Source organism: Carcharhinus amblyrhynchos, chromosome 11 (genome assembly GCF_965287045.1).
Source record: "Carcharhinus amblyrhynchos chromosome 11, sCarAmb.v2.hapA, whole genome shotgun sequence".
Lineage (NCBI taxonomy): Eukaryota > Metazoa > Chordata > Chondrichthyes > Carcharhiniformes > Carcharhinidae > Carcharhinus > Carcharhinus amblyrhynchos.
In genome coordinates, this window is record NC_137334.1 from 82418191 (window position 1) to 82438935 (window position 20745).

At 42.1% G+C, this 20745-nt stretch overlaps 2 protein-coding genes across 2 annotated transcripts in view; one reads left to right on the plus strand and one right to left on the minus strand.

The window, feature by feature from the left end:
• ptpn4a (protein tyrosine phosphatase non-receptor type 4a) overlaps positions 1 to 20745 on the minus strand; it is a 307923-nt gene that overhangs the window by 283571 nt on the left and 3607 nt on the right. The gene's annotated exons all lie outside the window — the stretch shown is intronic.
• Positions 9110 to 10763, plus strand: LOC145350219 (fibrinogen-like protein 1-like protein). Its single transcript, XM_080199281.1, has 2 exons — positions 9110 to 9275; positions 10126 to 10763. Exons 1-2 carry the CDS (start codon positions 9110 to 9112, stop codon positions 10761 to 10763), a joined length of 804 nt encoding a protein of 267 aa, XP_080055407.1.

Consider the following 20745-nt stretch of genomic DNA (forward strand, 5'->3'; position numbering starts at 1 on the left):
TGTTGTGTAGATCATCCAGGCCAGATCATTACTAAATACCAATTTCCCAAAAATAGTCAAGGCACTGTATCATAAGTCAACACATTTATCAGCAGGATGATGTTGAATTACTTTTCATGGAATTGATCATGTTTTGTGCTTAGGAATGCTACAGAGCTTAATATAAAAGTAAAGCAAATATCACATGCTGTCACAACATTTCATAAACAAAGCAAAGACCAGCTTTTTGTTTATTTTGGCCTTCTTAAGTCCCATTGAGCTTTTGGTATATTCTTTGTAATTTACTAAATGTGCAACGAGGATTCACCAATTTTGCCCTTTTGTGGATCAGAATTCTGCTAAAGCTTAAAAATGCTGGAAGACTTTGGTGGGAGCCAAATCTTTTATTATGCAACCCCTCTCCTCCACATCTCTCCCCATTCTCTCATTCCTATATCCTCTGAAATACCACCCTTAGATTTGCCTTGCCTTCTCTCCTACTCTTGATGCCTGCTTTAAATCTAGGCTCTCAATATTAAGAGCCTTTGGTATAAATTTCATTGCAGTTAATTGTGGGAAATCATGCTGTGTGATTCTCTGAGAGCAATCGTATCCCTGGGTAGTACAACTCATCCATCCTTACTTTCCCTTTATTATCCTTTTGGTACTGTTTTGGAGTATTGCCTCATGGTCTAGTTTCAAAAGCAAGGGTATGAATTTAATGTTATACTTTTCTGTCAGGCATTATCTGTTCTACAGATAACTTGCTTGAGCCCAACATCTCAGGGCATACCCTAATGGTTAGAACTTCCCCCTTACACTTCAAATTGAATATGTTTTGCCCTGTAAGGAATTCAATGTGTGAGGGCAATGGAACATCAAGGACATTGGGGAAGAATCTTTCTCCTTAATCAATGAGATTTAAAGATTTAGAAATAAATGGTGGATTAACAGAGAAGAAAATTGGGTGAATTAGAATTAAATCAGGTACAGAAAGAGGAATAAAAAAAGGAAGGAAAGATTAGATTAACACAGAGAGACATCAGCATGAAATTAAAAGCAAGAAAAAAATGAAAAAGAATCACAAGTTTCTAAAAGATTTTTATTTCATCAAAATTTCATATTGAACCATGCAGAAAATGCAACTTTAACCTGGGAAAGTGTCTATCACTTCCTGTCCCTACCCCAGCATTATTGTGAGTTATTTGTGCTATGGTATTTTAGGTCTAGATATTGATTTTTCACAAATCTGTGAAACATTTTGCAATTTATAATTCTCCAACAATAAGTTATTGCTTGCAGGCATGATACTCTATGGCTCTATGGCTTCAATTACTCCTCTGTGGATGGAGAGGTTGACTGGCATTGTAAGGGTGTTTGTGCTGCTGAGTACCAGGCCTAACATTTCAAATGTGCATACATGTCTTAGTCAGATCCAAGCCATGCTACATGGAAACCATGTGTGCTGGTAATTTCTAAAAACCAGTAACTGGAGAGAAAGGGCAGCAAAGAGGTGAGAAAAATAAACAGACAAAAATCCAGGGAAAGAGAAAGGTACAAGTAAAAGTAAAGTCTATTTATTAGTCACAAGTAAGACTTACATTAACATTGCAATGAAGTTACTGTGAAATTCCCCTAGTTGGCACACCCTGGCCCTGTTTGGATCAATGCACCTAACCAGCATGTCTTTCAGATTGTGTGAGGAAACCGGAGTACCTAGAGGAAACCTATGCAGACATGGGGAGAATGTGCAAACTCCACACAGAAAGATAAAAGGGAGACTGAAAGTGAGTAAGAGGCAGTCATGCCAAGAGATTAAAAATGGGGCAAGCCTGTAGTGTGCTGCAGTACAGAGGGAACCTGGATGTCCTGGTACATGAATACAAAAAGTGGGCATGCAGGTACAGCAAGCACTTAGGAAGGCAAGTGGAATGTTAGCCTTTGCAAGAGAGATGAAGCATTAAGGTATGGATGGCTTGCTACAGCTGTGCAGGGTATTGGTGAGACCACACCTGGATTATGCTTATAGTTTTGGTCTTCTTGCTGAAGAAGGGATGTATCTGCATTGGAGAGAGTTCAGGGAAGATTCACTAGGTTGATTCTAGAGATGAAGGAGTTGTTTTATGAGGAAACGTTGAGTATGTAACTCATTGGAGTTTAGAAGAATGAGAGCCAATCTTACTGAAACATATAAGGCTCTGAGAGGACTTGGTAGGGGAGATGCTGAGAGGATGTTTCCACTTATGGGGGAGTCTAGGTCTAGGGTCACAATTTCAAAATATTGTGTTTCACATTTGAGTTAAAAATGAGAAAGAATTTCTTCTCTTAGATGATTGTAGATCTTTGGAGTCTAGCCCAGACGGTTGGATCATTGAATATATTCAAGGCTGCGTTAGATTTTTGATTTACAAGGGAATCAAGGGTTATAGGAAGCAGAAAAAAAAGGTCAGATCAGCCATGATCTTACAGAATGGCGGAGCAGATTGAGGGGCTGAGTGGCCTGCTCCTACACCTATTTCTTATATCCTTATGTTCTGAGAAGGGTATTTGTGCATGAAAGCAGAATCAAACGCTTGACTTAATCAGCAGTCCACAGAATCATTCATTGCTAAGAACCATAGCCTCCTTTTGTTCAATTATATGGGTTTTCTAAAGCAAAGTGAAGGTTGCATGCTGTTGACCAATATCTTTCTTTCTATTCAAAGTCAGTAGAGATAATACTTTCTTCCATTGTCATACTTATAGTGGTTTAATATATACCTCTGTGACATTGTAATTGTCTAACTCACTAACATCCAGCTGAGAAGGGAGGTAGCCTGGGTTGGATTGCACCCACCTCCAGTCCCACTTGATGGGTTGACATTTAATGCCTTCAGGATAACTTTTAATGAGCAATAAATTCCACCCTGCCAGTAGCATCCACATTCTGAAAGCAAATCTTCTTCAAGGAGGCTTTCAGAGTATCTTGGAAGCATTTTTGCTGATCACCTTGTGATCTTTGACCAGTGGAGAGCATACTTTAGATAGCGAGTGTTAGGCATTCTGATGCAGTGGCCTGTCTAGTACATTTGCTGTGCAAAAGCAGTCACCTCTATGCCCAGGATGCCTGTGTCCTGGAAGATAAGACCATAAGACATAAGACATAGGAGCAGAATTAGGCCACTTGGCCCATCGAGTCTGCTCTACCATTCAATCATTTCTGATATTTTTCTCATCCCCATTCTCCTGCCTTTTCCCCATAAGCCCTGATCCCCTTATTAATCAAGAACCTATCTATCTATCTCTGTCTTAAAGACACTCAATGACCTAGCCTCCACAGCCTTCTGCAGCAAAGAGTCACCACTCTCTGGCTGAAGACATTCCTCTTCATCTTGTTTTAAAGGATCATCCTTTCAGCCTGAGGTTGTGCTCTCTGGTTCTAGTTTTTCCTACTAGTGGAAATATCGTCTCCACTTCCACTCTACCCAAGCCTCGCAGTATCCTGTAAGTTTCAATAAGCTTCTCCCTCATTCTTCTGAACTCCAATGAGTATAGACCCAGAATCCTCAACCGTTCCTCATACGACAACCTCTTCATTTCAGGGATCATTCTTGTGAACCTTCTCTGAACTGTTTCCAAGGCCAGCACATACTTCCTTAGATATGGGGCGCAAAACTGCTCACAATACTTAAAGTGGGGTCTGACCAGAGCCTTATACAGCCTTAGAAGTACATCCCTCCTCATGTATTCTAGCCCTCTTGACATGAACGCTAACATTGTATTTGCCTTCCTAACTGCCAGCTGAACATAAGAACATAAGAAATAAGAGCAGGAATAGGCCATCTAGCCCCTCAAGCCTGCCCCGCCATTCAATAAGATCATGGCTGATCTGAAGTGGCTCAGTTCCACTTTCCCGCCCTCTCCCCATAACCCTTAATCCCCTTGCCTACCAAAAACCTATCTACCCGTGTCTTAAATATGTTTAGTGAGGTAATCTCCACCACTTCAACGGGCAGAGAATTCCAGAGATTCACCACCCTTTGAGTGAAGAAGTTCCTCCTCAACTCCGTTCTAAACTGCACCCCTCCCTTATCTTGAGGCTGTGCCCTCTAGTCCTGCTGTCCTTTCTGAGCAGGAAGAACCTCTCAACCTCTACCCTATCCAGCCCCTTCATCATCTTATACGTCTCAATAAGATCCCCCCTCATCCTTCTAAACTCCAAAGAGTACAAGCCCAGTCTATTCAGCCTCTCTTCATAGTTCAACCCCCTCAACTCCGGCATCAGCCTAGTGAACTTGCACATTAACCTTAAGAGAATCTTGAACAATGACTCCCAAGTCCCTTTGTGTTTATGATTTCCTAAGCATTTTCCCATTTAGAAAATAGTTTGTGCCTCCATTCCTCCTTCCAAAGTGCATAACCTCACGCTTTTCGTATTCCATCTGCCACTTCTTTGTCCACTCTCCTAACCTATTTTCCTAACCTTTGCCGATGGTAAAGAAGGACTGTAGGAGAAGGGGTAGCCAGCTGTGGTTATCGAAGGAAATAAAGGAGAGTATTAAATTAAAAGCTGATGCATTCAGAGTGGCTAAAAATAGTGGGCGATTAGAAAATTGGGAAAGATTTAAAAATCAACAAAGAATGACTAAGAAGGTGATAAGGAAAGAAAAGATAGAGTATGAAGCTAAACTAGCACTAAATATAAAAAAGGACAGTAAAAGTTTTTACAAATATATAAAGAAGAAGAGGCTGGCTAGAGTGAATGTTGGACCCTTTGAGGATGAGAGGGGGGATTTAGCGGTGGGCGATGAGGAAATGGCTGAGGCTTTAAATAAGTTTTTTGTCTTGGTCTTCACAGAGGAGGACACAAATAGTTTGCCGGATGTTAAAGATAGAAGGATGGTAGGAGATGAGGGCCTAAATGCGATTACTATCACTAGAGAGGTAGTGCTTGATAGACTAATAGGACTGAAGGTGGACAAGTCCCCAGGACTGGATGGAATGGCTTAGTAATTATTTATCAAAATTCGCTGGACTCCAGGGAAGTGCCGGAAGATTGGAAAATGGCTAATGTTACGCCGCTGTTTAAAAAAGGTAGCAGACAAAAGGCAGGGAATTATAGGCTGGTTAGTTTAATGTCTGTAGTTGGAAAAATGCTGGAATCCGTCATCAAAGAAGAAATAGCGAGGCACCTAGAAAAGAATGGTTTGATCGAGCAGACGTAGCACAGATTCGTTAAGGGGAAGTCGTGTTTGATGAATTTATTGGATTTCTATGAGGATGTGACTAGTGCGGTAGACAGAGGGGAACCGGTAGATGTGGTGTTTTTAGATTTCCAAAAGACGTTTGATAAGGTGCCTCACAAAAGGTTGCTACAGAAGGTTAGGGTGCACAGAGTTGGGGGTAAGGTGTTAGCGTGGATAGAGGATTGGCTCTCTAATGGGAAGCAAAGAGTTGGTATCAATGGGTGCTATTCTGTTTGGCAGTTCGTGACTAGTGGAGTGCTGCAGGGATCGGTGCTGGGGCCTCAACTGTTTACCATTTATATAGATGATCTGGAAGAGGGGGCTGAGTGTAGGGTGACGAAATTTGCTGATGACACAAAGATGAGTGGAAAAGCAAATTGTGCGGAGGCTGTGGAAAGTCTGCAGAGAGATCTGGATAGCTGAGCGAGTGGGCGAGGACTTGGCAGATGGAGTACAATGTTAGCAAGTGTGAGGTTATCCACTTTGGCAGAAATAATAGTAAGAGGGATTATTATTTAAAAGGCAAAAAGCTGCAGCATGCTACTGTGCGGAGGGACCTGGGGGTCCTTGTGTACGAGTCGCAAAAACCCAGTCTGCAGGTGCAGCAGGTGATCAAGAAGGCGAATGGAATGCTGGCCTTTATAGCGAGGGGGATAGAATATAAAAGTAGGGAGGCCTTGCTGCAACTGTACAGGGTGCTGGTGAGGCCGCAGCTGGAGTACCGTGTGCAGTTTTGGTCGCCGCACTTGTGGAAGGATATATTGGCCTTGGAGGGAGTGCAGAGGAGGCTCACTAGGCTGATACCGGAGATGAGGGGGTTGGACTATGAAGAGAGACTAAATAGACTGGGTCTGTATTCGTTGGAGTTTAGAAGGATGAGGGGGGATCTTATAGAGACGTATAATATAATGATGGGGATGGACAGGGTAGAGGTAGAGAGATTCTTCCCACTTAGAAAGGATAGCAGGACTAGAGGACACAGCCTCAAGATAAGGGTGGGCCAGTTTAGATCAGAGTTGAGGAGGAGCTTCTTCACTCAAAGGGTGGTGAATCTCTGAAAATCTCTGCCCTTTGAAGTGGTGGAGGCTACCTCGCTAAATATATTTAAGTCACGGGCAGATAGGTTTTTGATAGACAGGGGAATTAAGGGTTATGGGGAGAAAGCAGGAAAGTGGAACTGATCCACTTCAGATCAGCCATGATCTTATTGAATGGTGGGGCGGGCTTGAAGGGCTAGATGGCCTACTCCTGCTCCTATTTCTTATGTTCTTATGTTCTATTCAACTCCTTTTGCAGCCCCCTGCTTCCTCAATGTTACCTGTCCCTCTACATATCTTTGTATCATCTACAACCTTAACAACAGTGCCTTCAGTTCCTTCCGCTAAATTGTTAATGTATATTGTGAAAAGTTGTGGTCCCAGCACTGATCCCTGAGGCACACCACTAGTCACCGGCTGCCATGCTCAAAAAGACTCATTCATACCTACTCTCTACTTTCTGCCAGCCAGCTAATCCGCTATCCATGCCAGGATTTTACTCAACACCATAGGCACTTAAGTTATTTAACAGTCTCCTATGCGGAACTTGTCAAATGTCTTCTGGAAATCTAAATAAATCACATCCATTGGTTCTCCTTTATCTAACTTCCTTGTTACCTCCTCAAAGAACTTTAACAGATTTGTCAGATATGACCTCCTCTTGACAAAGCCATGCTGACTCAGTTCTACTTTATTATGTCCTTCCAAGTACTCTGCAATCTCATCTTTAAAAATGGACTCTAAAGTCTTGCCAATGATTGAAGTCAGGCTAACCGGCCTATAATTTCCTGTCTACTGCCTCCCTCCCAGGTTGATAAGGTTGTTAAGAAGGCATACAGTGAGTTAGCTTTTATTGGTAGAGGGATTGAATTTCGGAGCCATGAGGTCATGTTGCAACTGTACAAAACCCTGGTGCGGCCGCACTTGGAGTACTGCATACAGTTCTGGTTGCCGCATTATAAGAAGGATGTGGAGGCGTTGGAAAGGGTGCAGAGGAGGTTTACCAGGATGTTGCCTGGTATGGTGGGATGGTCTTATGAGGAAAGGCTGAAGGACTTGAGGTTGTTTTCGTTAGAAAGAAGAAGGTTGAGAGGTGACCTAATTGAGGCATACAAGATGATCAGAGGGTTAGATAGGGTGGATAGTGAGAGCCTTTTTCCTCAGATGGTGATGGCTAACATGAAGGGACATAGCTTTAAATTAAGGGGTGGTAATTATAAGATGGATGTCAGAGGTAGGTTCTTTACTCAGAGGGTAGTAAGGGCGTGGAATGCCCTGCCTGCAGCAGTTGTGGACTCGCCAACTTTAAGGGCGTTCAAATGGTCAGTGAATAGGCATATGAATAACATTGGAATAGTTTAGGTTAGAGGGTCATTAGATTGGTTCCAGTGGTCGGCGCAACATCGAGGGCCGTAGGGCCTGTACTGTGCTGTAATGTTCTATGTTCCCTTCTTATACAGCAGTGTTACATTAGTTACTTTCCAGTCCTCTGGTACTATCCCTGCCTCCAATGATTCCTGAACGATCACCACCAATGCCTCCACAATTTCCTCAACTATCTCATTTTGAACTCTGGGGTATAGTCTATCCGATGCTCGTGTTCATATGGGAACTCAGCCAGGTGATACATAGGATCTTTCAGAAGTAGTGCTGATGGCTGAATCTTCCTGAAGATTTCTACTGTCCTCCTCACCTCTTACTACATTTCTGAGCTCCATGTCATCTGCAAACTTTGAAATTGTGTCCTGTATACCAAAGTCCAGGCCATTAATGCACTTGAAAAAGTACAGCAATTCCAATGCTGACTCTCTAGGACACTATTCCATTGTTTCCTCCAGTCTGAAAAGCAGCCACTAGTCTAAGCTTCAAATCCCTCAACCAACCTCACATCCATATGACCCCATATCATCGGCCCCAATACTCCAGCTGAACAATTACTAGTGTCTTGTATCAGTTCAGCATAACCTCCTTTCTCTTGTACCCTGTGTCCCTATTAATAAAGCCCAGAATACTCTATGCTCTGTTAAATGCTCTCTCTACTGGTCCTGCCACCTTCAATCATCTGTGCACATATACACCCAGGTCACCCTGCTCCTTTAAGGATTTTACCCCCTTTTTTGAAGTGTCTCACCATGTTCTTCTTACCAAAATGCATTGCCCCACACTTATCTGCCATGTACATCTGCCATGTATCTGCACACTCCACCAACTTGTCGATGTTCTTTTGAAGTTTTACATTGTCCTGTTCACAGTTTACAATACTTTCATGTTCTGTGTTATCCATTTTCCATTTACTCCACTTCCTCTCTCTCCTTGCCCCTTACACTGTTCTTATTTCAGTCTATCCACCCAACCCGTCTCCCGCAATTATTGTGAGTCATCTGACTTTTGATCTTCCTGAAGTCTGTCTGTAAACTCCTTCCTATTATTTAGTGCTCTCTATCTGATCCACACCCAGCAGCATACCTTGACATGACTCTTGGTTTTACAACCTTAGTTTTAAAATTGCTTAATCTCATCAACCTGGCAATTTTTGAACTCAAGGAACTTGTTATATTTTATATGACGGCAGATAGGCACAAATTATCTGTCACTATTTTCAAGCTGTTAAAGTGTACCCTTGACAATAAAAATTGCAGATGTTCAATATGACTTGTGTCAATATTCAATGTGTTAATGATTTTCGATCTAATATGATACAGGTATAAAATGTAGGATATATCATGCCCAGTGTTTCATATCTTTTCCACTAAGCACTTCACAAAGGAATTGCCTGCAGTAAGTTGTAGCTTCTTTTAAGTTGGCATAAGAATGAAAACATTGAATCGCTTAATCAAAATTATTTTTGTCTTTTTCAGAATTTGAAACATGATTCCCCTCAGGACATTGAGCGTTCTGGTCCTCGCAGTATTTGCAATCGAGAAGTCCTCTGCAACCACAGCCTCTCCCAACTTCATCAACACAATTCGCAACATACGTGTGCTGACTCCTCGTCAAAGGGCTAATATTTCGAATTTATCTCAAACAGGAAAAGGTTAGTGATTACAAATGGCTTTGGTTATAATGCACGTGTTTTTATATCCTAACTGATCATTTGTCTTATTAGATAGACTGATGTTGAACTCAGATCTGTCTCACTTCCAAGCATTGTTGGGCTCTGAAATGCGATAATGTGAAACAACAGGTCAGACCCTGACTTCAAACCAAGTAGTTTGATGCTGTCTCAACCTGGACACTACATGGAGCAGAATGTAATTCCAGTTTAAGATGCTGATAATTAGAATGAACATGCTTTATTTTATTGAAGAGCTATGAGATGATATCTAGGGCATGTTGCTTGTCTTGTTAATGACACATGATGGCCAATTTAGCAGAATCATTTTGACACTAATAAAGAATCATACAGGAGACAGTATACATGTTACTTGGACATTTCAGTAATGCAGCTGATACTTGGTCGCCTCTTCTAATGTTATACTGCCACACAATCAAACTACGGCTCATATTTCTGGCCTGAACTCAGGAAATATCTGAGGGAATACTTCTTCAACTTATTTACAATTATCTCCTTTTGAAAGTTAGCTTTTTTATTTGACAGATTGGTATTATTTATATACCTATTTCTGACCATTTCTGAAAAGTGATCAGAGAGTTTGAAAATACCCTGCCATTGATAAAGCAGCCTTTCAGAAGTGTAAAACATAACCACTATCCATACATGTCGATGTGTTGTATTTTAATGTCAAACATTCGGAGATAGAAGATTAACATGGAAGTGCAAGCCAATGGAGCAATTTTGGATGCTTTTGAATTGTGATAAGCTGACAATAATATTGCAAATTGTAAATAGACATGACTTTCCATCACTGTCATTGTTTTTACAGTGCATCTCCAGAAAGACTGCAAGGCATTCAACCGTTTTGAAAACGTGTCCAGTGGTATCTATGCTATCCAACCTAAAGGAGGTTACCCTATAGTGGTCTACTGTGACATGGAAACACAAGATGGTGGATGGGTGGTACTTCAACGTGTCTCGAGGAAGGGCCTCACTCGCTTCGCAAGAACTTGGGAAACTTACAAGTATTCTTTTGGCGATTTGGAAGAAGACCACTGGCTGGGCAATGAATACATTCATCTTATCACACGGAGTGGCCATTATGATGTGAAATTTGTCATTGAGAACAATTCTGGCAAAGTAGAGGTTGATTATGCCAGCTTTACTGTTGAAAATGAAAAGCAAAAGTATAGATTGAGGCTGGGTGTGTTCAATGGGTCTGAGCCTATTGATTATTTGACAAATGGTAGTAAAAGTGACAATAGTGACAATATGATGTTTTCTACTAGCGATCAGGATAACGATAGAGATTCAAGGAATTGTGCAGCCTTAGTTGGAGGGGGTTGGTGGTTCAATCAGTGCTCCTCTGTATATTTCAATGATCAGAAAATCCATTGGCCAGGCATTTGTGATGACTGTAAGTCTGCTACAATTTTAATCAGACCTAGTTTTGAAAATTGCTCATAATCTAGCTACCAAAAAGGTAGCATGTTGCTGAATAGTAAAATACATGGTTCTTGATTTTTTTTTGGCAACTGTAACAAACCTAGTATTGCTTGTGCTTAGTAAATCAATAAATGTATCAACATGATAACCATCTCCGTTTCTTGTTTGAATGACTGAAATAATTGATGGAAAAAATAACCTGATTACGTATTGTAAACAGTTTTCGAATAAAGAAGCTGCTCTGAATGACATGGATTTTTTAAAATAGAATTTTTGAAGTAGAATCCTACATGAATATAGGTACATTATTCTCCTTAACTTAAGAGCACATGGGAAACAGGAGTTGTCATTCAGCCCAACCAGACCTTGCTGGTGTTTATGTTCTACTTGAGCCACTTCTCACCTTTCCTCATCTAAACCTACCAACGTAACCATTTATTCCCTCCTGCCCCAAATGCTTCTCAAAGCAAAAATCTGGACATTTGAAATAAAAGAGAAAATGCTGGAAAATATTCAGCAGGTCTGGTTGCATCTGTGGAGAGAGAACCAGACTTGATGTTTCAGGTCATCAGGACATTCTGACAAAAGATTATGGCCTGAAGCGTTAACTCTGTTTCTCTCTCCACAGACCTGCCAGACCTGCTGAATATTTCTAGCATTTTTCTGATTTTATCTCTCGGATGCTTGTCCCCTCCCAGTTTCCCTTTAAATGTGTTGGCACTATTTTCTTTGACCACTTTCTGTGACAGCAAGCTACACTTTCTTACCACTCTTTGGATGGAGGTCTTTTGGAATTCCCAATTAGATTTCTTGGTGACTATTGATAACCTCTAGTTATGCTCTTTCCCAGAAGAAGAATCGCTTTCTCTGTTTCTATTCAATCAAACCCTTTTTTAAGGTTTTTACCTAAACCTAATTCTAAAGACTTTGATTAAGTTACGCCTCAACCTTCTTTTCTCAAGAGAATTGAGATTCAGACTCTGAACGTTTCCTAATACCATCCATGTAAATCTTCTCTGCACCCTCTCCAGTGATTCGATATGGCTTTTATAATTTGGCGATCAAAACTGCATGCAATACTTTAAGTGTTGCCTACGAAAGGTCTGACACAGGTTTTGTATAGTTTTCCTGCTTTGAATTATATCCCTCTGAAATAAAACCAAATGCATGGTTTGTTTTTCTATGACCTTGCTAACCTGCACATCATTTAATGATTCACATATTTGCATTCTGAGATATTTTCCTCTACCTCACTTTGACTTGCACCTTCCAAGAAATAAGAATACATTATTCCTATCAAATACAGTTTATCTATGTTGAACGTCATTTGCCCATTCTGCAAGTTTGTTAATGTTTTCTCGTAGTCCTCCACATATTCACCATCCCAGGCTATTACTGCATTACTGTAGCCTTCAGAATCAATACTCATACCAAAACATTTCTGATGCAGCACTTGCTCTTTAAATAAATGGATACTCGACAGGTTTATAAGGGTGGCACAGTGATACAGTTATTAGCACTGTTGCCTCACAGTGCCAGGGATCTGGGTTCAACTCCCGGCTTGGGTCTCTGTCTGTGCAGAGTCTGTACATTCTCCCCATGTCTGCATGGCAAACCCTGCCTTCACAGGTAAGTTTGAACAGAAATTTGGGAGGGAAAAAGTTATTTTCAAATGGATACCATTTAGTGTGCAATTTCCCTCCCCCAGTCACCAATTACACCAAAACCTTACCCCTTTATTTGCTATTTTTGGATCTTGGTGAGACACATTAGCAAGTGCACAAAATCAAATACTGCAGATGTTGGAAATCTGAACTAAAAACAGAAAATAGTGTAAATACTCTGTGTGTCAGGCAGCATTTGTGGAAAGAGAATCAAAAAGATAATTGATCTGAAACATTGAATGGAATCCTGGACTGGGGGACGAGGGCAGGAAGGTACAGGATGGAAACCTTATCATCTTCCTGACACCCCAGGTGGGACAGTTGGCATTGCCTGGAGGACAATTGAGGCTCTTCAGTGGCTAATAATGGCCTTGTCCTGGCACACTGGTATTTAATCAGTACTAGGTGGGGATATATTTGGGCAGATGCCTGTGATCTGGAGGTGTGGTAGAGGGAAGGGTGGGCACACATACAAGCATATGAATTAAGAGCAAGAGAGGGCCTCTTAGCCCTTTGATCAAAGACAGAATTGAGGCAATAAAACAATGTGACAGTGCCCAAGAACCAGTGCCAGAAAAATATTCAATGACTTGACCAGGGCAGGTAAGGTAGCATACAGTTACCTTCCTTTTTCCTTCCATTGGTTCAGATAGCTTCTTCAATCCTTAACATTAATGGCTGTACAAATAACCCTTCCAATAGGGTGGCATGGTGACACAGTGGTTAGCACTGCTGCCTTAGAGCACCAAGCACCTGGGTTCGATTCCCGGCTTGGGTCACAGTCTGTGTGGTGTTTGCATGTTCTCCCTGTCTCTGTGTGGGTTTCCTCTGGGTGCTCTGGTTTCTTCCCACAGTTCAAAGATGTGCTGGTTAGGTGCATTGGCCACGTTAAATTGACATTTAGTGTTGGGGGATTGGTAGGATAAATACATGAGATTATAGGGATGGGGAGGGGGGTGGGCGGGAGGCGGCTGTGGTCGCTACAGACTCAATGGGTCGAATGGCCTCTTTCTGCACTGTAGGGATTCTATGAAATAACCATTCACACCACACTGAGTCAGAGGTCCTTTGATCAGGGCTTAACACCACTACTTGCAAGTAGAAATAAGTATGTCATCTGCACCAATTCCTTCAAATGAGCTGTGGGATGCCAGCTTCAGTTAATTTTCTCAGTTGTATCATGTGCAAAACTGTACACAATTCCTATGAGAGGCAGGGTATTCAAAGAAGTATCCCTAACATTACAAACTTACTCTTGATGTTGTGGGAGGGCTATGAAACTGATGAGAACAATGATGATGTTAATAGTTTTGCATTGACATCAAGCTAGTGGCTATATAGCCACACAATTTCTTAGGAGTTCCTGTGAAGAAGTGCCAAAACACAATCTTCCTATCCCTTCACTATCTTCTTAATCACATGGGTATGAGTGCAATTTTGGTTTCTGTACCTAAGGAAGAACTTGCAGTTGAGGAGAGTGCAACAAAGGTTCACCAGACTGATTCCTGGGTAGGTGGCACTGTCTATGAGGAAAGATTGAGGACATTGGGCCTGTATTTAGAGAATTGAAAGGTGAACAAATTGAAACATACACAATCTTAGAGGACTCGACAGGGTAGATGCAGGAAGGTTGAACACTGACTGGAGGGAGTGGGTCTAGAAGCCAAGGACACAGTCTCAGAATAAGAAGTTTAGGACTTAGATGAAGGGTAATTTTTTTTATTCAGAAGGTGGTGAATCTTTGGGAAGACTATGGCCACTTGTCGTTGGGAATATTTAAGAGAGAAATTGATAGATTTTTCTGATATTTAAGTTTATTTATTAGTGTTACACTATAATGAAGTTACTGTGGAAATCCCCTAGTCGCCACACTCTGGCATCTGTTTGGGTACACTGAGGGAGAATTTAGCATGGCCAATCCACCTAACCAGCACATGTTTTGGGCTGTGGGAGGAAACCGGGGCACCCAGTGGAAACCCACGCAAACACAGGGAGAACGTATAGACTCCGCAAGGACAACAATCCAAGCTGGGAATCGAACCCAGGTCCCTGGAGTTGTGAGGCAGCAGTGCTAACCACTGTGCCACCGTGCCGCCTCTGATGAAAGCTATAGTGGCTACATAATACGGGAAAATGGCATTGAGATGGAAGATAAGCCATCATCTAGTTGAGTGGCGAAGCAAGCTCAAGTGTTCCTCCTGCTTCTGTTTCCTATGTTTTTATGGTGCACTGAGTGGTCTTTGCTCAGTTTCTCCTTTCCTACAAATTATCATTCAAATAGGAATTGGGAGAGAGGCTGAACCAGGAAGAAAAGAAAGTGGAGGAGGGGGAAGAGGAACAAGCAACCAGACAAATCATCTTCTTACATATTGGTGACCTTGATGACGAGGGAGAAGATGTGAAGTTCACACCCATTCATGAGTCTGAAGAGCTAGATCTTGCCCTATTTTCCTCTGTGATGGCCACTTCAATCTCATCCGAAGATATCCCTATATTTTTTTCACTTCTATGCATTGCTTCAGATTCTTTCACCAAAGGGGAATTGGGTAGTCTTAGTGAGGATGTGGAACTGGGTGACTTAAACGCCAAATGGAAATTGCGGTGATCATGTGTGGCCAAACCAACTGGGGAGCAGACCATCCATGGCCTTAGAGCTCAGGTCATCTTGATACTTGTCTCAAGCAGGATGTTGAGAAACCTTACACCTCCCTAAGATCAGCCAAGCGACAGCTAGGATGCTACCAAAGTTTGTGCCATGATCGGAGAGATTTTTATCCTGTTGCAGACATCGATTGAGAGTGTGCTGTCTTCATTGAAGTAGATCGCCACCTAGGAAGTGGTCTCGGGCCAGTAGCTGTTTCCTCCTCCTCCACGTATCATGTAAAATAAATTTGAATGCAGCTGTTATGGTGCATCCTGCGTGTGGCTGTGGGGTGCAGCAGTGCTGGGATAGGCTACAGAAGTGACTGAGTTAACATCAGATGGCTGGGATGGGTGGCTCATGTGTAATTTAACAAACCTCTTTTCAAGGGTGTTCCCTATTAAACAGTCTGATGGAGGAAGTGAGAGGCAGGAGAGTGGAATATACAATTTCAGGAAAATGGACTTCCAAATTCTTCCAAATAAGGGTAAATCACTAGAGGTGATAGATGAGCCATATAGGTGTTTCCACTTGAGGAGATGTCTATAACCAAGGCTCCAAAATGGTGCAGAATTAAGAGGAAACAACTTTACCCAGAGAGTGGTTAGAATGCAGAACTCACTACTGAATGAAGTAGTTGAGGCAAATCATAGAATTCCCTACGATGCAGAAGAGACCATTTAGCCCATCAAGTCTGCACCAGCTCCCTGACATCGTATCTTACCCAGGCTTTGCCCCCCCAGTAGGGGTTACACTTTACCCTGCAAACTACAGTCCAGACCATGGGGCAGCTTGATGCCTGTTGCTTTCTCAACTGGTTTTGACAATCTGATTAGACCATCATACTTGTCATCGCGCTCATCCATGGGAACAAAGATCCCAAAACAAATGGAATAATGGCAGTTGGAATACACGGAATTACACAGAAATTACTGTGTAGGCTATTCGGTCTCACTGGCCTTGGCTGCTCTTTCATGTTCTACACCCTCCTCCCATCCTTCTTCATCTGACTCCATTGTATCCTTCTGTTATTTTCCCCTTTATATGTTTGTCCAGCTTCCAGCTAAGCTATTTGTGATGGCATGGTGACACAGTGGTTAGCACTGCTGCCTCACTGCGCTAGGAACCCGTGCTTAATTCTAGCCTTGGGTAATTGTCTGTGTGGAGTTTGCATGTTCTCCCTGTCTCTGAGTAGGTTTCCTCTGGATGGATTGGCCCAACAAATCAGATGGACTAACCATGAGAAATGTGTGGAGTTACAGGTCTAGGGTGAGGGACAAGGCCTAGGTAAGATACTCTGTCAGGGAGTTGGTGCAGACTTGATGGGCTAAATGGTCTCTTCTGCATCGTAGGGGATTCTATAGATAAATTCTATAGGGACATAGATAAGCTGCAGAGCTGGGCTGAGAGGTGGCAAATGGAGTTTAATGTGGAAAAGTGTGAGATGATTCACTTTGGTAAGAGTACCAGGAGTACAGAATATAGGGCTAATGGAAGGACTCAGTAGTGTTGACGAGCAGAGAGATCTCAGGGTACATGTGCATAGCTCCCTGAAAGTTGGCACCCACGTTGATAAGGTTGTTAAGAAGGCGTACGGTGTGTTAGCTTTTATTGGTAGAGGGATTGAATTTCGGAGCCGTGAGGTCATGTTACAACTGTACAAAACTCTGGTGCGGTCGCACTTGGAGTATTGCGTACAGTTCTGGTCGCCGCATTATAAGAAAGATGTAGAGGCATTGGAAAGGGTGCAGAGGAGGTTTACCAGGATGTTGCCTGGTATGGTGGGATGGTCTTATGAGGAAAGGCTGACGGACTTGAGGTTATTTTCATTAGAGAGAAGAAGGTTATGAGGTGACCTAATTGAGGCATACAAGATGATCAGAGGATTGGATAGGGTGGACAGTGAGAGCCTTTTTCCTCGGATGATGATGGCTAACACGAGGGGACATAGCTTTAAATTAAGGGGTGGTCGTTATAGGATGGATGTCAGAGGTAGGTTCTTTACTCAGAGGGTGGTAAGGGCGTGGAATGCCCTGCCGGCAGCAGTTGTGGACTTGCCAACTTTAAGGGCATGCAAATGGTCAGTGGATAGGCATATGGGCAACATTGAAATAGTTTAGGTTAGAGGGTCATTAGATTGGTTCCACTGGTCGGCGCAACATCGAGGGCCGTAGGGCCTGTACTGTGCTGTAATGTTCTATGTTCTATGATTTGCCTCAACTACTTCATTCAGTAGTGAGTTCTGCATTCTAACCACTCTCTGGGTAAAGTTGTTTCCTCTTAATTCTGTTCTATTTTGGAGCCTTGGTTATAGATGTCTCCTCAAGTGGAAACATTTATATGGCTCATCTATCAAACGCTCAGAGATCTCTATTGAGATACTCTTATTTGGTAGGATTTAGAAGTCTATTTTCCTGAAATTGTGTGTTCTACTCTCCTGCCTCTCACAACACCTCTTTCTCACTTCCTCCATCAGACTGTTTAATAGAAAACACCCTTGAAAAGGGGATTGTTAAATTACACGTGAGCCACCCATCCCAGCCATCTGATGTTAACTCAGTCACTTCTGTAATCTATCCCAGCACTGCTGCACCCCACAGCCACATGCAGGATGCACCATAACAGCTGCATTCAAATTTATTTTACATGACACAGGGTTTATACAATGGGTCTTCCAGTGAATAGTGAAAGGGGCTCATCCCATACATTAATGGCAGGACTATCGGTAGCACAAATCCCAATTCTGGGCTCAAAACTGGCGCCATTAGGTCTTGTGAAAATGTCCAGGTCATGATACTGTAAAGCACATTGCTTGGTAAAGATGCCCCCCAGTCATTACCAGCAAATGAGTACAATAAATGCAATCTATTCATTATAAAAAGTTTATAAAAGTGTTGACTCTGAGGAACTATTAAGGACAAACACTGAACAGCACGCAAGGTGGCTAAGATGTCCAAATATTTACCAGAAACAAAGATCCCTATCAAAGACAATGATTGACAAGTGATTTCCAAGGGTTGCCATTGACCAAATGTTGATTTATATGGCTAGTCAGATCGTAAATGAAGATAGCTTCAGTCATGATAACAATAAATGGTTTGCATCAAATTCTAACACGTAACATATGCAGGACTGAAATCATTACCTTAATCTAATTATTAAAATGGTTGATGATTCTGTTGCTTTGTCTTTAATATCTGTTTTATTTTACAATTTCTTTTTCACAACCTAAGGTGAACTATTAAAATTTACAGGACAACACATTTTGCAAATTAAGAGTTCATATGTTTGAACTATGTTTCAAATGAAATAATAGATCTCAATAATTGAATATATGTGTATATTTTTACTTCTTTTGCCTACAAGTGACTATTTTCCAAAAATAGTTCCTTGACAAGAAACAGGTGGAAGTTTTCTTTACTTTGTGAATTCTGCTGTGTAAATATGTTACAAAATTACACCAGTTATCATAGAGCTCTCTCAAAATTAAATACCAATAAGTTTCTGGACAAATTCCATTGTACACAAGCTGCAGCCTGATATTGGCCCTCTATCCTAATAACCCTTCCAACTAAACACCGAAACAGTAGTGAGAAGTTGAGAAAAAATCATTACATTTCTCTATACTATACAGGTTGCACACAAATGGAGGTGTTTTCTGGCGTTAATACAGTTCAGAATTGAGACAATGCTACTTCACTCTCAGGGCTTACCATGCCACTGTGATTCAGTTAGTTGTACACCTAACTCTGAGCTACGTGAATTTGCATGTCATTATATATTTAAGCACATAAGCCAGATCATAGAATTCCTGCAGTGCAGAAAGAGACCATCCAGCCCATCAAGTCTGCTCTGACCCCAGGGCCACCCAAACCTTATTATCCCCATATAGAACATAGAACATAGAACACTACAGCACAAACAGGCCCTTCGGCCCACAAGTTGCGCCGATCACATCATCACCTACCAACCTACAGACCTATCTATAACCCTCAACCTCATTAAACCCCATATACTCATCCAGAAGTCTTTTAAAAGACCCCAGCGAGTTCGCCTCCACCACCACTGACGGCAGCCGATTCCATTCACCATGCAAAGATCCCTGACACTGGGGCCAATTTAGCATGGCCAATCCACCCAACCCATACAGCTTTGAACTGTGGGAGGAAACTGGAGGAAACCCACACAGATATGGGGAGAATTTGCAAGCTCCACACAGACAGTGATCTGAGGGCAGAATTGATCTCAGGTCGCTGGCGCTGTGAGGCAGCAGTGCTAACCACTGTGCCACCGTGCTGCCCTGACACTTCAGCTTAGGCAGTGTCACATTGCTGGCAGAATCATTACAGCAAGGCCCTAGAATATCTTCTCATGTACTCATAAAAGATCCCTTTGCATTACTGTGATACTAAATGGACACATCATACCTCACATAAAAGATAAAAAATGCTAGGTTCCTTCCTCTAAGCAACACAACACGAAGATATCACCCAATTAATGTCATTTAAGGTTATAAAAGGATATGACAGGAAAGATGGAGAGATATGCCACTCGTGGCAAGAGTAAAATTAGGGGCCATAAGTATAAGATAGTGAAATCACTGACAAATACAATTGGGAATTTTGATAAGGTTTCTTTACCAAAGGAGTGGGTAGAATGTCAGACTTACTGCCATAGGGGGAGTCAGGTAAATATCATAGGTACATTTTTTAAAGTTTATTTATTAGTGTCTCAAGTAGGCTTACATTAACAGTGCAATGAAGTTACTAAGAAAGTCCCCAGGTCATCAATTCCGGGTGCATTGAGGGAGAATTTGGCATGACCAATGCACCTAACCAGCATGGCTTTTGGACTGTGGGAGGAAATGGAACAGCCGCAGGAAACCCATGCAAACACGGGGAGAACGTGCAAGCTTCACACAGACAGTGACCCAGGCCAGGAATCAAACCCGGGTCCTTGACATTGTGAGGCAGCAGAGCTAACCCCTGTGCCATTGTGTCACCCATTAAAGGGAAAGGTGGACATGCTGACTGAATTAAACAGAGAATGTTCAAGAGGAGCATAAACACTGACATTGACAATTTGTGCTGAATTATCTCTTGATGGGTGTGGGGAGGAGTTAAAGGGTCATCTTTGATTACAGATTAGCCTTAGGTTTTCACTCGCTGGACACATCGGGGCAAATGTTCCCATTCCGCCTGTCATGGGAATTGTAGTGGGTCCGGGGTGGACCACGGAAAGGTCCGTTGACCTGGGGTGGAATTTACCAGTTTTGGGGCAAGCACAGCTGGAAAATCCCATCCAACATCAGTCAATTGATTTCTGGCATAAAGGGGTTATCTTATGAGGGTAGGTTGGGCTTTAGAAGACGAAGAGGTGATCTTATTGAAAGAGCTAAGATTCTGAAGGGACTTGACAATGTGGATGTTGAAAGGATGTTTTCCCATGAGGACTAGGGAAAACATCTACAAATAGTCTAAAACTAAAGGGTCTCCATTTAATATGAAGATGAGGAGAGATTTGAGAAGTGGAGTCATTGAATATCTTCCAATTCGATGGATTCTTGGCTGTCAAGGAAGTCAAAGAGTATAGAGGGTAGGCAGGAACGTAGAGGCCACATTCAGATAAGCCATGATCTTATCAAATGGCAAAGTAGTCTTGAGGGGTTGAATGGCTTGCTCCTGCTCCTAATTCGCAT